The sequence below is a fragment of the Rhineura floridana genome, chromosome 1 (genome assembly GCF_030035675.1).
Source record: "Rhineura floridana isolate rRhiFlo1 chromosome 1, rRhiFlo1.hap2, whole genome shotgun sequence".
In the NCBI taxonomy this organism is placed as follows: domain Eukaryota; kingdom Metazoa; phylum Chordata; class Lepidosauria; order Squamata; family Rhineuridae; genus Rhineura; species Rhineura floridana.
Window position 1 is genome coordinate 139,607,109 of NC_084480.1, and position 17,860 is coordinate 139,624,968.

The 17,860-nt window shown below is 40.9% G+C and overlaps 1 protein-coding gene across 2 annotated transcripts in view; it reads right to left on the minus strand.

Annotated features, from left to right (window-relative positions):
- DNAH6 (dynein axonemal heavy chain 6) overlaps window positions 1–17,860 on the minus strand; it is a 362,354-nt gene that overhangs the window by 85,708 nt on the left and 258,786 nt on the right. For both annotated transcript variants that reach the window (XM_061634018.1, XM_061634008.1), the window contains 2 exons: window positions 13,963–14,196; window positions 891–1,026 (listed from right to left, as the gene is read on the minus strand). In XM_061634018.1, the coding sequence (XP_061490002.1) occupies window positions 891–1,026; window positions 13,963–14,196 (370 nt within the window). The remainder of the gene's footprint in view (window positions 1–890; window positions 1,027–13,962; window positions 14,197–17,860) is intronic.

A 17,860-nucleotide genomic window follows, 5' to 3' on the forward strand; every position in this document is an offset into this window, starting at 1 on the left:
GTTCCTCCCCTTCTCTCTCTCTCCCCTTAATAAGAACACTCTATATAGAATGTATTTTTAGTCTTTAAGGGCTGTGAATGAATTAAGGAATTTGGATTAAATATATTATATTGCATTAATTGAATGTTTTCCTCCATCCTGCTGTAATCAATAAACATTATTGTTTCAATTAAGAATTCTTGTGGATATGAATTTCTGGGTTTTAACAACCTTAGATGCATTATCAGGGTGGCTTGCAGTTGACCCACGTAAAAGATCTCCTCTCTCTAGAGATGTGTTTTAGGGTCATATGTGAATGCACACACACACAGGTTCTTAGTGACACGTGTAACAGTACATGCCTGCAGGATGTTGCCACTGTCAACCCAAAGCTCCCCTTACATTGCTGCTGCCTTGCCCTATCCCTGCAAACACAGTACTGCCACTGCTGAGAAAACAGCAGTGCTACTATGCCCTCCTGCCTCATGAACTGCTGCTGGCAACAGTTATGGCTTTTATAGGGTAGGACAACAGAGGCTGTAACTGGATGGCAGGAAAGTTTCTGCATTTTGAAAATCACACTTCTATTTGAATTCCTTTTTGTAGATTTAAAAAAATATGCACTATACTTCAAGACAGGTAAAATATCTTACTATGTCCTGCGTCAATCCTTTTTACATAAGATGCTATCTAGTGTGAAAAAAACCATGTATGACATATAATCATTGTCAACCCTGGAGCAAATATTAAACAGAAGAATACAAAATTCAAGCACAGAAAATTAAATAACTGAGAAGTTTTTAAAACAGGCAAAGTATCAAGTATCAAAGAAGTAAGCATAAAACTCTCAGATTTATAGATACATGGCAAGAAAAATCCTTTACAATCCGATTTCATATTTATCTTGTTACCTAATTTAATGAAAATGTGCTTGATCAGTATGTCCTTTTGAATCCCCTCAAAACATGGAAGTGTTTCTTCTAAGTCACAGCACATAAACCATGTATTGTCTTCAAGCCATGGAATATGAGGTTTCTCAGGCCGCTCCTATTATAAAGAAGACAGACTATGTCAAGTAATATGGGGAAAGGTTAATAGAGCATTCAGTCAAATAAATTATTAGTTCAAATATGAGTACAGTAGAGGAAACCTCAAAATAAAGACATGATTTGTTTCAGAAAAACTCTTGATCAATATGGAAACAACTGCAATAATCTACAACAGACCTACTTGAAATGAAATAAACTTCTTTTCAAATAAATATAGCCAGGACTGTGTATCAAAATTGCTGATTTTCTTAAAGCATAATTGTGGTTTTCAATAACATTTTCTTTCTGATTGTCTTTAGGCTTACTTGGTAAGGTGGGATATAAATGTAGAAAATAATAATGACAATCATAATAAACAATAATAAGCATAATAAAAAATTAAAACCGACATTTGCAATATTATATTTCAGAACACTGGAAAAATAATTAACTTTTTCACTAAAATATTTATGTTCTTTGATATTTTCAGTCTGTTATAGGCAGAGGTATGGTAGCCCCCAGTAGCCTGCTGTGACAAATTTTCTTTTTTTTTTTAATAATTTTTATTCAAATTTTTCAAAAAACAAACAAAACAAAATAAAAAAAACATAACAATACAACAAAAAATAAAAATAAAATGGTTGACTTCCGATTTGTCGCAGATCAGCTATAAGTATATAATATACATCAAACCTGTCCCTTAATATATACATACAGAATCCCTTTTCTCCATAGGCTGTCTTAATTAGTCATCAAATCCCAGTATCATCATTTTATTTTGATCTTTCAACAAAAAGTCTAAGAGAGGCTTCCATTCCTTAAGAAATGTATCTGTCGATTTTTCTCTAAGTAAACATGTCAATTTATCCATTTCTACTAAGTCCATTAATTTCAATAGCCATTCTTCCATTGTTGGTGTTGATTCCATTTTCCACTTTTGTGCATATAATAATCTTGCTGCCGTAATCATATACAATATTATTCTTCCATATTTCTTTTCTATTTGTTTATCCATAAAACCCAATAAAAAAAATTCTGGTTTTGACTGAATATTTATCTTTAGAATTTTTTGCATCGTCCTACCTATCTGTGCCCAAAATGATTTTGCCTTTTTACACAGCCACCACATATGATAAAATGATCCTTCTTGTTGTTTACATTTCCAACAAACATTAGAAACATTACTATACATTTTTGACAACTTTTCTGGAGTCATGTACCAACGGTACATCATTTTATAAAAATTTTCTTTAAGATTATAGCATAGTGTAAATTTCAAGCCTTTTTTCCACATATTTTCCCATTGATCCATTTGTATGTTATAACCAAAATTTTTTGCCCACTTTACCACTTTACACTCTTTTACTTGTTCTTCCTCCATATCCATTTTCAGTAAGAGTTTATACATTTTCGCAATTATATTTTCATCATTTGTACACAATCCTATTTCAAAATCAGATTTACTTATTTCAAACCCATACATTTTCTTGCCCATTTTATATCTTTCTAACAATTGTAAATAGGCAAACCATTGAAAACTATATCCTTCCTTTATCAGTTTTTCTCTCTCTTTCATTATATATTCTCCATGTACATTTTCTAATAGTTCTTGATAAGTTAACCATTTCTCTTTTCCAGCCATTTCTCTTCTGTAAAACGCTTCTTGACTTGAAACACATAATGGTATTTTCGAATAAAACCTTGGTTTATATCTATTCCATATTTTCAACAGAGGACGTCTTATAAAATGATTATTAAAGTCTACATTTACTTTTACTTTGTCATACCATAGATATCCATGCCATCCCCACTTCAAATTATGGCCCTCCAAATCCAATAGTCTTTTATTCCTCAATAAGATCCATTCCTTTATCCAGACTAGAGAGCAGGCAGCAAAATAAAGTCTCAAATTTGGTAATCCCAGTCCTCCTCTTTCTTTGGCATCTTGTAGTAGTTTAAATTTAACTCTTGGTTTTTTTCCTTGCCATACAAATTTAGAGATATCTTTTTGCCATTGTTTAAAAGGTAAATCAGAGGATATTACAGGTATTGTTTGAAACAAAAACATCATTCTCGGTAGTACATTCATTTTTATCACAGATATTCTACCCATTAATGACAGTTGTAGTTTATCCCATCTTAGCAAATCTTTCTTAATCTCTGTCCATAATTTTTCATAATTATTATGAAACAACTTTGAGTTTTTATTTGTCATAATGATACCTAAATATTTCAACTTTTTCTCTATTGTAAAATCTGTCTTGTCCATTAACTCTTTCTGTTCCCTTAAAGTTAAATTTTTCACCAACATCTTTGTTTTTTGATTGTTGATCTTAAATCCTGCTAACGGTCCAAATTCTTTTAATTTGTCCATCAATACATTAATTCCTTCCAAAGGATTTTCTAGTACAATTATCAAGTCATCAGCAAATGCTCTCAATTTATATTCTTCTTTTTTTATCTTTAATCCCGAAATTCTTTTATCTTGCCTTATATCTCTAAGCAGCACTTCTAAGACCAGAATAAATAAAAGGGGAGATAAAGGACATCCCTGTCTTGTACCCTTTTGTATTTCACATGAATCCGTTAAATCTCCGTTAACAATTATCTGAGCCTTCTGAGATGTATAAATCGATCTAATCCATTTTATAAAATTGTCTCCAAAATCCATTTGCTCCAAAACCTGAAACATAAATTTCCAATTCAAATTATCAAATGCTTTTTCAGCATCTAAAAAAATCAAGGCTGCTTGTTTATCATTTCGTTGTTCTAAATATTCCAAGACATTCAAGACATTCCTGACGTTGTCACGTAATTGTCTTTTAGGTAAAAACCCTGATTGATCTTCCTGAATAAATTGTTGCAATATTATTTTCAATCTTTCTGCCAAGATCATTGTAAAAATTTTATAGTCATTGTTCAATAGAGATATTGGTCGATAGTTTTTTGTTTTAGTTAAATCTTGCTCCTCTTTAGGTATTAATGTTATGTTAGCATTTTTCCAACTATCCGGTATCTTTCCCTCTTGCAAAATAAGATTCATTGTAGACTGTAAAGGTAGTAAGAGTTCTTCCTCCAAACATTTATAATACATTGCAGATAACCCATCTGGTCCTGGTGCCTTTCCTAATTTAATTTTGTTTCTGGCTTCAGATATCTCTCTTGACGTAATAGGGCCATTAATAGCTTGTCTCTGAAAGTCTGTAATTTTAGGCAAATTCTGTTTAGATATATACTCTTCTATTTTTTCAGATGGAATTTCCTGACATTTGTACAATGTTGAATAATATTGATGAAAAATCTTTTTAATTTTTACATTACCTGTCAACGTCTCATCTCCTTCTTGTATCTTTAAAATAATATTTTTTTGACGTTCTTTTCTTAATTTATATGCTAACCATTTCCCAGGTTTATTTGCAAATTCAAAAGTCCTTTGTTTAGCAAAATTTAATTTTCTTTCAATTTCTCTAACTGTCAGCATTGATACTTGCTTCTGTAACATTTTAATTTGATTTACAATAGAGACTTTAGTTGGATTCTTTTTCAATTCTTCCTCTTTTTGTTTTATTTCTTCCAAAATTAATTGCATTTTCTGTTGTTTCTTTTTTTTTTAATTCAGAGTTACATTTAATAAAATATCCCCTCATAAATGCCTTACTTGTATCCCAAACGATATTTTCACTTGTTCCTTTATGTAGGTTATGTTCAAAAAACTCTTTTAATTTCTTCTTACATTCTTGTACTACTTTGTCATTCTGTAATAAAGATTCATTTAGTCTCCATCTAAATCCAAGATTTTTTTTTTTAAAGTTAATATCACAGGATTATGATCCGAAAAAGTTTTTGGTAATATATCCATTTTAAAAGTATCCTTCGCTAAAATTTTTGACATCCAAATCATATCAATCCTCGAGAATGTTTTGTGTCTTTCTGAAAAATAAATAAATTCCTTTGCATTGTCATTTATATATCTCCAGGTATCCACCAATTCTAAATGTTCCATCAGTTCAAAGCAAATCTTCGGTAATTTACCCTGTGTCTCTTTGATATTTTTTTCAGAAAGCCTATCAATTTTTGGTGAGATTACCCCATTCCAATCACCCATGACACACCAATGATCATATGAAAACTCTGACAATTTTTCCATAAATCCTGTGTAAAACCTTGTTTTATCTTCATTAGGGGCATAGATACCCACTATCAAAATGTTTGTACCCTGTAGAGTAATTTCAACCCCCACAAATCTACCACTATCATCCAATAATACCAATTTAGGAAGCAATTGTGGGTTAATGTAGAGAACAACTCCATTTTTTTTTTTTGGTCCAGCCGAAATAAATTCTTCACCCAAATTTTTACAAATCAAATATTTGGAATCTTTCTCCTTAATATGAGTTTCTTGTAAACAAATTATATCCAATTTTAATTTTTTCAAATAATGAAACACTTTCTTTCTCTTCTGCGCCGTGTTAGCTCCATTTATATTCCAAGTTAGATATTTGTAATCCATCTTTAAGCGTGTATTTTAAAATGTGCCTGATGCTCCTTTTAATCCATCATCTTCCTTCCCTTCCTCTGCATATCTTTGTTGACTTTGTTCCCCAGGAATTATATCCATATCTTTAAGTTTATCTTCATCCATATCTTTTAAAACTTTTCTCAAGAAGTCCCTTGCTTTTTGAACAGTATTCAATCTATATTTCTGTTGTCTGAATGTAAAAATCACTCCTTCTGGAACATCCCATCTAAATTGAATTTTGCGTTGCTTAAGTTTCTCTGTAAGGAAAGCATATTCTTTTCTCTTACGTAAAAGTCTAGTAGGAATTTCTTTCATCACCAGTATTTCCTTACCATCAATTTTAAAGGTATTTTTAAAGTGTTGCTGTAATACCATATCTCTGGTCGTCTTCTTTATAAAATGAACAAGCACATCTCTTGGAATTTTATTCATTGTTGCATATCTGGAATTAATTCTATACACTTTGTCTATTTCAAATTCCATCCTATCTTCATTCAAATCCAGAAATTTTGCTAGAGCATTAACAATTTTATCTCTGATGTCTTCACCTGTTTCCTCAGGGATTGCACGGAATCTCAAACAATGTTCTTTATTTCTCATTTCAGTCACAGCCATATAGTCCAAGTTTTTTTCTAATTCCAGATTTAATATATCTGTTCTATTCTCCAAGATTTGTACCTTTTCTTTAGTGTTTTTTGCATGCTCCTTTATTTGCCCAATTGTCCCTTTAATCTCATCCACTTGTGTTTTAATATAGTCTTTTATATCTGTCAGTTCAGTTTTCATTTCCTGTTTTATATCATTAATCCCTTCCATTATTTTTTGAAACATATCTGGGGGTATAGCCCCTTCCTGTGGTTCAGTAGAACCTCTTCGCTCCTGGGCCTTAGTTGCTCTTTTAGTTGTCATTTTCAAGAGAAGCCTTTAATTTCTGTTATTAATCACTGTTCCAAAACCTAGAGGCAGTCTATTTCTTTTTTTTCCCCTCCACCAACAAAAGAGTTAATATTCCAGGCCTGTTATTGTAGTCCAGCCAGCACAGCACAGTTCTTATCTACATCCAAGAATGCAAAACAATTCTGGTTCCCAACACCAAACGTTTAGTAACATATACGAGCAGCAGATTCGTCCAAAAAGAAATAGTCCAAGGAGAAAAATAGTCCAAAATATATTTCCATCAAATAATAATTACCTCTCATTCGTTTTTAAACTTTAAAACTCCAAATTCAGGCCAGCTTTTTGTCGTAGAAAAAGTATATAAGTTGTTTACATTTTCTTTCTTCCTTAATTATATTTAAAAGAGAAAAAGTATGACTCACCCAGGTTTCTCAGTTGCTGATTCGTAAACAAATCCCTTTTATTATAGTAATTTAAGCCGAATGATAAGATTTAGACAGAAGTAGGCTCGCTGGTTAAGGACGTTTTTTTTAAGAAGAAAAAAAAATGCTTCGCTTTTTTCCAGTACAGCTTGCATGGAAATCCTGACTCCGTCTTCAGCCGCTCGGCATGCCTTCTTATCTCAGGGATTTCCTGATCAATTCCAGCTGCCGACAGCTCAACGAAGTCTTGTGGAAAATGTGATCGGTTCTCCTATACCTTGGAGAACATTTAAGCCAGTCAAAGTTTCCTCTTGACTGGCTTTTAACCTGAAAAAAGCTTCCTCTGAGACAGAGATCTCTCAGAGACAGTCACCAGCTGAGCGCTCACTTCCGGGAAGACGCCTGCTGTGACAAATTTTCAAAACACTCTGAATATAAAGTTGCTTATATGACTTAGAGTCCATAGCTTATGCAGTTCCATTAATAGTTACAACTAGAGCACTGATTGGTCTAGTTTAGTTTATTAGTTTTATTGGAGTATCAGGATTTGGACAACATATGCTTGGCCAAGTTCAGTCAGTCACCTGTGTGTATGACCCTATCCCTTCAAAGCTTATTACATCTAATATGGAGGGGATGTCTGGCAGGGTCCAGATGGTTATAAATTGCTCTTTGATCACTTTTTGAGGGAGTGATTGCAAGTATATAGCATCAATTAATTTTACAGGTCATGGGAATCCTACAGGTCTAAAGGAACATTGGGAGTCAGATATTGATTATCAACTTGAGGAAAATGGTGTAAGCCATTTTGTTTGATTTCAGCTATGGCTAAACCAGATTAAAGAAGCTTTAACAGGTGAGATATTGTTGCGCTGCAGCCAACTCAGAAGGGACAGGAAAGGGGGAGGCATGAGTTTCAGGCTCCTCCGCAGTCAGAAGAAGCAGAGTTAGGGATTATTGTGTCTGAGCAGGAACGTGCGGGAGGGGGGCAGCCTGATCTCCAGCCAGTTCCCATGAGTAACACCCTTCCCGAGGAGCCGAGCGAACCGCCCCCAGTTGAGGCAGAGGACTTGTGGGGGGAAGCTTCAGAGTTAGTGCCAACTCCTCCTTTACCAGGCAGTTCCCAGGAGAATTCCAATGTGGCACCGCCCCCTGACCTCAAGCCTGTTGCTCAGGAGAAGGTGTCTTCTGATGAGCCGTTGGATGCATGTCCCGTCTCCTCGTTCCCGTCGCCGCCAGAAATGGACAGGGCAAAGACAGGAATTGCGACGGAGTCAGAGATTACGTTCGAGAACATTTCCTATTTAAGCCTGCCGCTCCCAGTAGGGGGTCGTTGAGTCATCTTCCTTCACACGCTGCAGAGCATGTCTAGAGTATAGTTAGGGATTCTAGTGAGTTAGTGTAGAATTTCCTATGAAGTGCAATGCCTTTGATGTATCCATCACTCTAATAAAACAAGATTTACTTGCACACACACCTCAGCCTCATTCTTTCGGCTGTGAATGGGATAGTTTGACTCAACCACCATCCCTACTTGAACCTGTTCCCATGGCGGATGACATGGATCAGAATGGAGCAAGAGGGGGAGTACCTATCACCATGGAAGCCTTGTATGCCGAGATCCAGAACCTCCGAGTGACTACGCAAGCCCTGCAAACCAAGAACAAAAACCTCAGAGCCGCAATGCAAGCCTTGCAAGTGGATAACCAGAATCTCCATGCCTTGGTCGCCCAAGTCCAGGCTGCGCCTCCCGGGGTGGCAGCCCCTGTGAAGTCTCCAGTGGGGCTCCCCGTGCGATACGGGGGCCAGAGTGAACAGTTTGCCACATTTCTAGCCCAATGTGAGTTGTACATTCAAGTGCACAGAGCTGAGTTCCCAACAGATGACGCGAAGGTGGCATTCATCATCAGTTTATTGGAAGGGGAAGCAGCAAAATGGGCCACCCCGTATTTGATTCACAATGACCCAATATTGCACCAGTTTGACGCCTTCAAGAATGTGATGGGGGACATGTTCTGAGACCCCCAGAGGAAGGAGATGGTTGCCCGCCAGTTAGGGACCCTGAGACAGGGAAACGGGTCTGTAGGGCAATACACGAATGCTTTTCGTGTTTTGTCTCAGGAGACGGAGTACAATGACCCAGCCTTGATGCACTTCTACAGAAATGGACTGAGTCCAGAAGTGTTGGATGAACTGGCGCGCTCCACACACCCCAACTCACTGAGGGGTTTGATTCAGCTGAGTTTGCAGATACACAGCCGCTTAGAAGGAAGAAAGTTGGAGCGAAGAATGGAGCCTTCATGGAGTCAGGTTGCTGCTCCGCTGCCCCTTGCACGCCCCGTGCCCAATCCTGGCATTCCTACTGTCTCGGGAGAGGAGCCCATGCAGATTGGGGGGGGCTAGACCGTGATTGACAGAGGAGGAGAGGGAAAGACACTGGAGGGAAGGACTGTGTCTCTATTGCAGAAAGTCTGGACACCTCGCCAGAAATTGTGCAGCCAAAACCGGAAGATTCCAGCTGCCGGAAAACTCCACATCCCAGTTCTCGTAGAGGCTAGAGAGTTGGGGGGTGATCCAGACACTGAGCCTCCGTTACGACCCCTTCCCTCCCAAGGGGCCCTTCTGTTGCCTATTCGCATCACCCTATCCTCAGGCAAGAGCTTCTCAGCCAAGGCTATGATCGACAGCGAAGCATCCTCTTGTTTCATAGACCGAGAGTTGGCGCTACACCACGCTATTCCCACAAGAGAACTGAGCCAGCCGTTGGCAGTGGAAACTATAGATGGCCAGCCTCTGAAGTCTGGGGGGTGTGTGACTCGGGTGACTGAGTCCATGGAAGTGAAGGTTCCTGGGCATCAGGAAGACCTGTCATTCTATGTGGCGTCCTTGCCGCATTTCCCGGTGGTGTTGGGTATGCCTTGGCTGGTTAGGCACAACCCCACAATCTTTTGGGATGAAGCTGTGGTGGTTTTTACCTCCAAGTACTGCCATCAACATTGCCAGCCTGAAGAGGAGCCACAGGTGTTGGCAGGGGCATCTCCTCCAAGGGAGATAACTTTGCCTGCCAAGTATGGGAGTTTTCGGGATGTCTTCGATAAAAAGGAAGCGGAACAACTCCCTTCTCACCGGCCCTATGATTGTGCCATAGATTTGGTGCCCGGAGCACGCATCCCCACCGGGCGGATTTACTCTCTATCTAAACCAGAGTTGGCAGCGTTAAGAGAGTTTCTGGACACCAATTTGAAGAAAGGCTTCATTCGTCCTTCATGGTCCCCAGCTGGTGCACCCCTGCTCTTTGTGAAGAAGAAAGGGGGGAGCTCTGTCCCTGTAATGATTATTGAGCCCTAAACAAGCTCACTATCCCCAATAGTTACCCGCTGCCGCTCATTAGGGAAATGTTGGAGAGGTTGCGTTCCGCCAAAATTTTCACAAAACTGGATTTGAGAGGAGCTTACAACTTGGTAAGGATTAAGGTGGGTCATGAATGGAAGACCGCTTTTAAGACCCATTACGGTCAGTTTGAGTATTTGGTGATGCCATATGGGCTGTTGGGAGCACCTGGAGTCTTCCAAAATTGTATGAATGACATCTTTCGGGACTTTGTGGACCGTTTCATGATAGTTTATCTGGATGATATCTTGATCTATTCGAATACTCCCGAGGAACACGACTCGCATGTGCGTGCAGTGCTGCAGAAGTTACGGGAACACCGTCTTTACGCGAAGCTGGAAAAGTGTGGGTTTGACCTAACCACGTTGGACTTTCTGGGGTATCGGATCTCTCCAGCAGGAGTTGATATGGACCCAGAAAAAGTTCGTTGTGTACTCATGTGGCAACCCCCCAAGACCAAGAAGGATTTGCAACGCTTCTTGGGCTTTGCGAATTACTACCACCGTTTCATAGCCAACTACTCCCATCAGACCGCACCGCTCATGGATTGCCTGAAGGGCTCCGGACCTTTCAAATGGACAGAAGCTGCACAAGAGGCTTTCGAGAGCCTGAAGCGGTTTGCTACCAAACCCATACTACAGCATGCCGACCTGGCGCTCCCTTTTGTGGTAGAGTTGGATGCGTCGGACGTCGCGATCGGAGCGGTTCTTTTACAACTGGCCCAAAAAGGGGGAGAACTGATGCCTTGCACCTACTTTTCCAGAAAGTTAACCGACTCTGAACAAAACTACACTGTGTGAGAAAAAGAGCTACTAGCCATTAGAGATGCCTTTGAAACCTGGAGACACCATCTGGAAGGGGCGCAGCATGAAATTGAGGTGCGCACGGACCATCGTAATCTAGAGAGTCTTCATACCGCCCGTAAACTCAATCAGAGACAAGTGCGCTGGGCTCAGTTCTTCGCACGGTTCCATTTCAAAATTCATTATATCTCCCAAGCACAGAATAAGTGGGCTGATGCCCTCTCGAGGAAGCCAGAATTTCTGAAGGATCCCTCCCCAAGGCCGTTACAGTACATAATCCCTCCTGAGCGGGGAGTAGTAGGGGCCTGCCAAGATTCTTGGGAAGCTGAAGTGCGTGAAGTGCAACAACAGGACACTTTCGTGCAGGAGCAGCGGGCCGAGGAGGGCGCGTCACCCCAGGCAGAACAAAAGGACCTTACATGGAAGGATGGCATACTGCACCATCAGGAAGCCGTTTATGTGCCCCCTGGAGAACTGCGAGGGAGCGTACTATGACAGTGCCATGACGCCCTCACGGCAGGCCACTTTGGGGTTTTTAAGACCATTCAAGCGGTTACTCGGGAGTTCTGGTGGCCCAAGGTGAAGAAGGACGTAGAGCATTACGTTCGCTCTTGCCCCACTTGCATGAGGGCTAAACTTGCCACTGGGAAACCACCGGGACTACTAGAACCCCTCCCTACTCCTGGAGGACCTTGGCGAATGATTACTATGGATTTTATAACAGACCTTCCACCTTTGCAGGGAAAAACCACAGTTTTGGTGGTCGTTGATACCTTCTCAAAAATGGCTCACTTCATTCCGTGCGCAGCGCTCCCAAGTGCGCAAGACACTGCCAAGTTATACGTGCAAAATGTGTATCGGCTGCACGGTCTGCCAGACAGCCTGGTTTCCGATCGGGGCATACAATTCACCTTGCGTTTTTGGCAAGTGTTGTGGAAGTTGCTGCAAAGTGAGCTGAGACTGTCGTCTGCCCATCATCCCCAAATGGATGGGCAGTCCAAGAGGGTCAACGCAGTGTTGCAACAATATTTACGTTGTTTTGTGGGGTATCAGCAGGACAACTGGATGTCCTACCTGCATTTAGCAGAATTTGCCTATAATAATGCTGTGCATTCGCACACGCAACAGACTCCTTTCTTCGCCAATTTTGGCTACAACCCCCGAGCCTTCCCTGCCCCAAAAGACAATCTCTCAGTCCCAGCCGCTGAGGATTACTTGCAGGAACTTCACGCTATGCAACAGCTACTTCAAGAGCAACTAGAACAGGCCAAAGCGGATTACAAACGCGCAGCTGATCAGCATCGGAGAGAGGGAGACCTCATATGAGTAGGAGACCAGGTCTGGATCTCTACACGTTTCCTAGCTATGCCTGGCCAGTGTCGTAAACTGCAAGATAGGCGTATAGGACCCTTTGAGGTGGAGGCACAGATTAACCCCATGGCTTACAGACTAAAATTGCCACCCTCCTTCAAGATGCACCCTGTTTTCCACAGGGCATTGTTGATCAAGGACGCCACCCCCAACCCTCACCGTCCGCGAATGGAGCCCGCGCCGCCGTTGTTGGTAGAGGGGGAGGAGGAATACGAAGTAGAACAGATTTTGGACTCACGAATTTATTCCAGGCCTAAGAACATAAGAAGACCCTGTTAGATCAGGCTAGTGGCCCATCTAGTCCAACATCCTTTCTCTCAGTGGCTAGCTAGATCCACATGAGAAGTCCAGAAGCAGAACCTGAGTGGAAAAGCACTCTCCCCTTCTGCAGTTTCCAGCAACTGGTATTCGGAAGCATACTGACTTTGACTATGGAGATAGAGCATGGCCGTCATGGCTAGCAGCCATGATGCCTGATGGTAAAGTTGAAGCCTGACCCCCATTGATACCACAATGGAGTCAGAGGCATTATTGTTGCCTGCCTATTATAGACTGGGCTACAGAGAAAATTGCTGGACTGGTGACCCCATTGCTGGAAATGTGATCTGTCCCATGCTAGTCTATTGGGATGAAAATTGTTGACAAATTAATTTTAGACACTGTGTCCACTTTCCAGTGCTGAAGCCATAGTGTCCTTCTGGCAATTATAGCTGCCTCCATGGATCTCAGTATCTTTAACAAAGTTTTGCAAACTGTCTGCAGCCTCCTGTAAGCTGTCCAGTAACTCATACAACCATAGCAATGATGTTCTTGTAAATCCCAAAGCTGTGTGTGACACCTGGATACTCAGAGCAGCTGCTTCATGTGCCCTGCACAATGCAAAATCCATCCTGCAGTCAGACACATCTTTTAATGGCACATATTCATCCTTAGGGAGAAGTATGCAGGAGACAAGTGATGAAACTGGTGCATTCAACACTAGAAGCTTTCATTGTTCCATAATAGAAGACTCTAGAGTATAATACTTGCTAGCAATTGCAATAGAACGTTTGTTCTATATTAACCCATCCCATTCAGCCCTCATAATTTTAATGGGATTTTTAAAAAGTTGTAATAGTGGATAAAACACAAGAGAGAAACACTGAGGGCTGCAATTAAAATGGCAGCCAGCCTCTCTCTCACGCACACACGTGCTGAGGCAAAATAAAATAATTCTATTCTCAGCACCCTCAGAATAAATGACAGAATACACTACCCACATAAACAGAAATACTACAGACAAAAACCAAGCACAGCAAAGCCTGAGAAGAGAGAGTTTGGAGAGTCAATGGTTTAAACAAATGCTTCAACAAAACCAAGAAAGCAAACTGGAATCTGGGAGACCCAGAATACTTTCCTCAGTTTGTCTTTTCTGTCTTCAACCACAAAATGGAATCAATACCCATCCTGATGAACTTCAATACCAATGGGAGAAATGATCTTCTTTTATACAATCACTAAAAGGATGCAGAGATTTAAAATCTCATTAATTATAAACATGTCCTCACAAATACCTTATCTAAACCAGCAGCTCCACGGAGGAAGAAGTTCCATTCGATGTCTGTAAGTTCTTCTTTCTGTCGCATGATCTCAATACATAGCATAAAGCTGTAGATGAGTTTGTGCTGCTCAAAAAGGCCTCGGGAGACATTGGTATAAGTTGCATAGAGTGTCTGACTAAGTAGTATAGCTAGTCGCATTTCCAGGTCATCATTTTTTTCAGATGTTTCAATAGTGATATTAAATAGCTGCAAGGAAAAAAGGTAAATACAGTTTATGACTAAGGCTCATAAGAGAAGCTTCTTCACTGAAAAGGGTTTTTAAAGAAGTATTACACTTACTACTTATTGGGCTGTTTCACACATGCATGTAAATTAATTGATTTATCATCACGATTGCCTAACATTGGATGACTCAACTGATGATGGATTCTTTTCAGCTTGTACAACCCGAGGATGTGGACAGGATCCTTGGAGAGGTGAGGCCCACCACATGTCTGTTAGACCCTTGCCCTTCCTGGCTTATTAAAAGTGCCAGAGGGGGCCTAGCCGAGTGGGTGAAGGAAGTGGCCAATGCCTCCCTACAACAAGGCAGAGTTCCAATGGGCCTAAAGAAGGTAGTTGTAAGGCCTTTGTTGAAAAAGCCCTCCCTGGACCCCTCTATTATGGATAATTATCGACCAATGTCTAATATCCCATTCCTGGGCAAGGTAATAGAGTGTGTGGTGGCCTCCCAACTACAGGGATTCCTGGATGAAACGGATTATCTAGATCCATTTCAGTCTGGTTTCAGACCTGGTTATGGGACGGAGACGGCTTTAGTCGCCTTGGTAGATGACCTACGCAGAGAACTGGACAGGGGGAGTGTGTCCCTGTTGGTTCTGTTGGACCTCTCAGCGGCTTTCGATACCATCGACCATGGTATCCTTCTGGGTCGCCTTACCGGGATGGGACTTGGGGGCACCATTTTATGATGGCTCCGTTCCTTCCTGGAGGATCGAACCCAGAAGGTGGTGCTGGGGGATTCCTGTTCGACTCCTTGGCCATTGGCCTGTGGGGTCCCTCAGGGTTCAGTTCTGTCCCCCATGCTATTTAATATCTACATGAAACCGCTGGGAGAGGTTGTCCGGAGATTTGGGGTTCAGTGCCACCAGTATGCAGATGACACCCAACTCTACTTCTCCTTTCCACCTAATTCCAAGGAAACTGACTCGGTTCTAAACCAGTGTCTGACAGCAGTGGTGGTCTGGATGAGGGTGAACAAGCTGAAGCTTAATCCAGACAAGACAGAGGTGCTCCTAGTCAGTCAAAAGGCGGATCAGGGAATAGGGGTTCAGCCTGTGCTGGATGGGGTTACACTCCCCCTGAAGACACAGGTTCGCAGTTTGGGTGTGCTCCTGGACTCAGCCTTAAACCTGGAGGCCCAGGTTTCTGCGGTGGCCAGGAATGCTTTTGCACAGTTAAGATTAGTGCGCCGACTGCGCCCGTTCCTGGAGTCGTCTGATCTGGCTATGGTGACACATGCCTTAGTTACATCCCGCTTAGACTACTGTAACGCACTCTACATGGGGCTGCCTTTGAAGACTGTTCGGAAACTTCAGCTGGTGCAACAATCTGCAGCCAGAACGTTAACTGGGGCTGGTTACAGGGACCATACAACTCCCCTGCTGCAACAGCTCCACTGGCTGCCAGTCTGTTTCCGGACACAATTCAAAGTGCTGGTTATGACCTATAAAGCCCTATACGGCTTAGGTCCAGGCTATCTGTCAGACCGTATCTCCCTATATGAACCTGCCCGGGCCCTGAGATCTTCCGGAGAGACCCTTCTCATGATCCCAACACCTTCACAAGTGTGACTGGTGGGGACACGAGATAGGGCCTTTTCGGTGGCTGCCCCTAGGCTCTGGAACTCCCTCCCTAGGGAGGCAAGAATGGGCTCCTCTGTGCAGTCTTTCCGCCGACAGCTAAAGACTTTTTTCTTCCGGCAGGCCTTTGGAACTGAAGGTTTTAAGGGTAGTGACTGAAGAGGATGCTATATGTTATTGTTTTGCCTGTATGCTCCTAAATTGGGTTGCAGTATTTTAAGAGTAATTGGTTTTAACATCTTAATAGTTTAATCCTGTTTTAATGCTGATTTTATATGTTTTATATTTTTATAGGTTCTTAATGATGTGTACTTGTTTTTATCTGGAAACTGCCTTGAGTTCCAGTTTGGAAAAAGGGCGGGGTATAAATAAGGATAATAATAATAATAATAATAATAATAATAATAATAATAATAATAATAATAATAATAATAATGCTTTCAGTGAAAACTATTGTGTTTTAGTTGACATCAAGTGATATAAAATTTATGGCAGTGGTAATTAATCTGATGGTTTCTTCACGCCTGCAAGTATGGAACATACATATGTGAACTAGCCCATTGGTGGAGACCATCTATTTCAAAACCTTCTAGTAATAATCCAATTCCATTGTTTCTACTATATTTTGTCTAGTATTTTGAACACAAAGAGTAATAAGGAATTAAGCTAAAAAAAATGAACCCATGAGGCTTTGTTTTAGCAAAAGGTTATTAAGTGATTCATTATTGTAGTCTGTAAACAAATGTTGCAAATATAGTGCTCCTACTATTTTATGGGTCATCTTAAGAAGCAACGAGCAAGATAAATAAAATAAGAACTGAACTGTACAAGGCTGCAGTTATTAAGTCATTCTTGGCTAGCAACACGTAATGTATAACAAAGAGTGGGAAAGTGAAAACCTGAAGGGGAGGAGTGTTAGTTTGTGCAGAGGACTATCTGATCTTCACAGGAAAGAACAACATATAAGGAAACAGTTTTGAAAGCAACAAACAGAACTTCACTCAAGCTTGCTCTGGATCCCTATAAGGATTCCGTTAATCACATAAAAATATATGAACATAATTGTGATTAACAAAACAGAGGTTTTTTTTTTATTAACAAAAAGTTTCAGCTTCTGCCTTCATCAGCTGCTAACATACAAATGATGTCACCAAGGTGGCAGTTATAGAACTTTGAGGATGGAATGCTCAGAGGGGCTTCATTTGCAGAATCTAAGTAGTGGTGGTACTGTCCTCCAGGTTCAGGCCATGTGGTGCCAATGTATCCACAGAGTATATCCAAAAGTTCTCCCTTTTGGTCAATGCTGCTGGATCTGCTGGCATCTCTATCGCTGTTATGGAAAAGTCCAACAGGCTGTGACTCTCAGTGTTAAAATGCTTTGCACCTGGTTGCTCCACTTTTTTTGTTAAGATTGCCAACTTGTGGTTCCTGAAGCGTGTGCATAGGTCAGTTGTGGTTTTTCCTACGTATTGGATATGGCATCCTGGTCTTCTGCATTCAATGATGTAAATTATATTGCAGGACCTGCAGGTGATATTCTGTTTGATGTAATATGTCCTGCTTGTCCTAGTGCTTGTAAAAGTAGCTGTCTCCCTGAGGTACACACAGGTGATACAGCGTTCGGAGTGACAAGGATGAGACCCTGGATTGGTGATAGGTGGCTTAAGCACAGCTCTCACCAACAGTCTGTGCAAATTAGGAAGTTGGTGAAATGCTATAACAGGAGGCCTGCTGATGGCTCTAGTAAGATGTTCATAGTTTGCCAGCGATGGGTAGCTCTCCCTGATTGCTCGGTGATAGTTAGGAGATGCTGGATGGAAATCTACCACAAATGGAATCCGTTGCTCTCTGCTCTCTGTCACCTCAGCATGATGGAGGAGGTTTTCTCTGGACAGAATGGAGGCTCGGTGGATGTTGCAATTGATAATATGTGTAGAATATCCTCTTAGAAGAAGGTGTTCTTTAAGTTCACTGATCCTTCTCTGGTATTTATCTTCAGTGTTGCAAATAAGTTTGATTCTAAGAGCTAAGCTATACACAATGTTTTT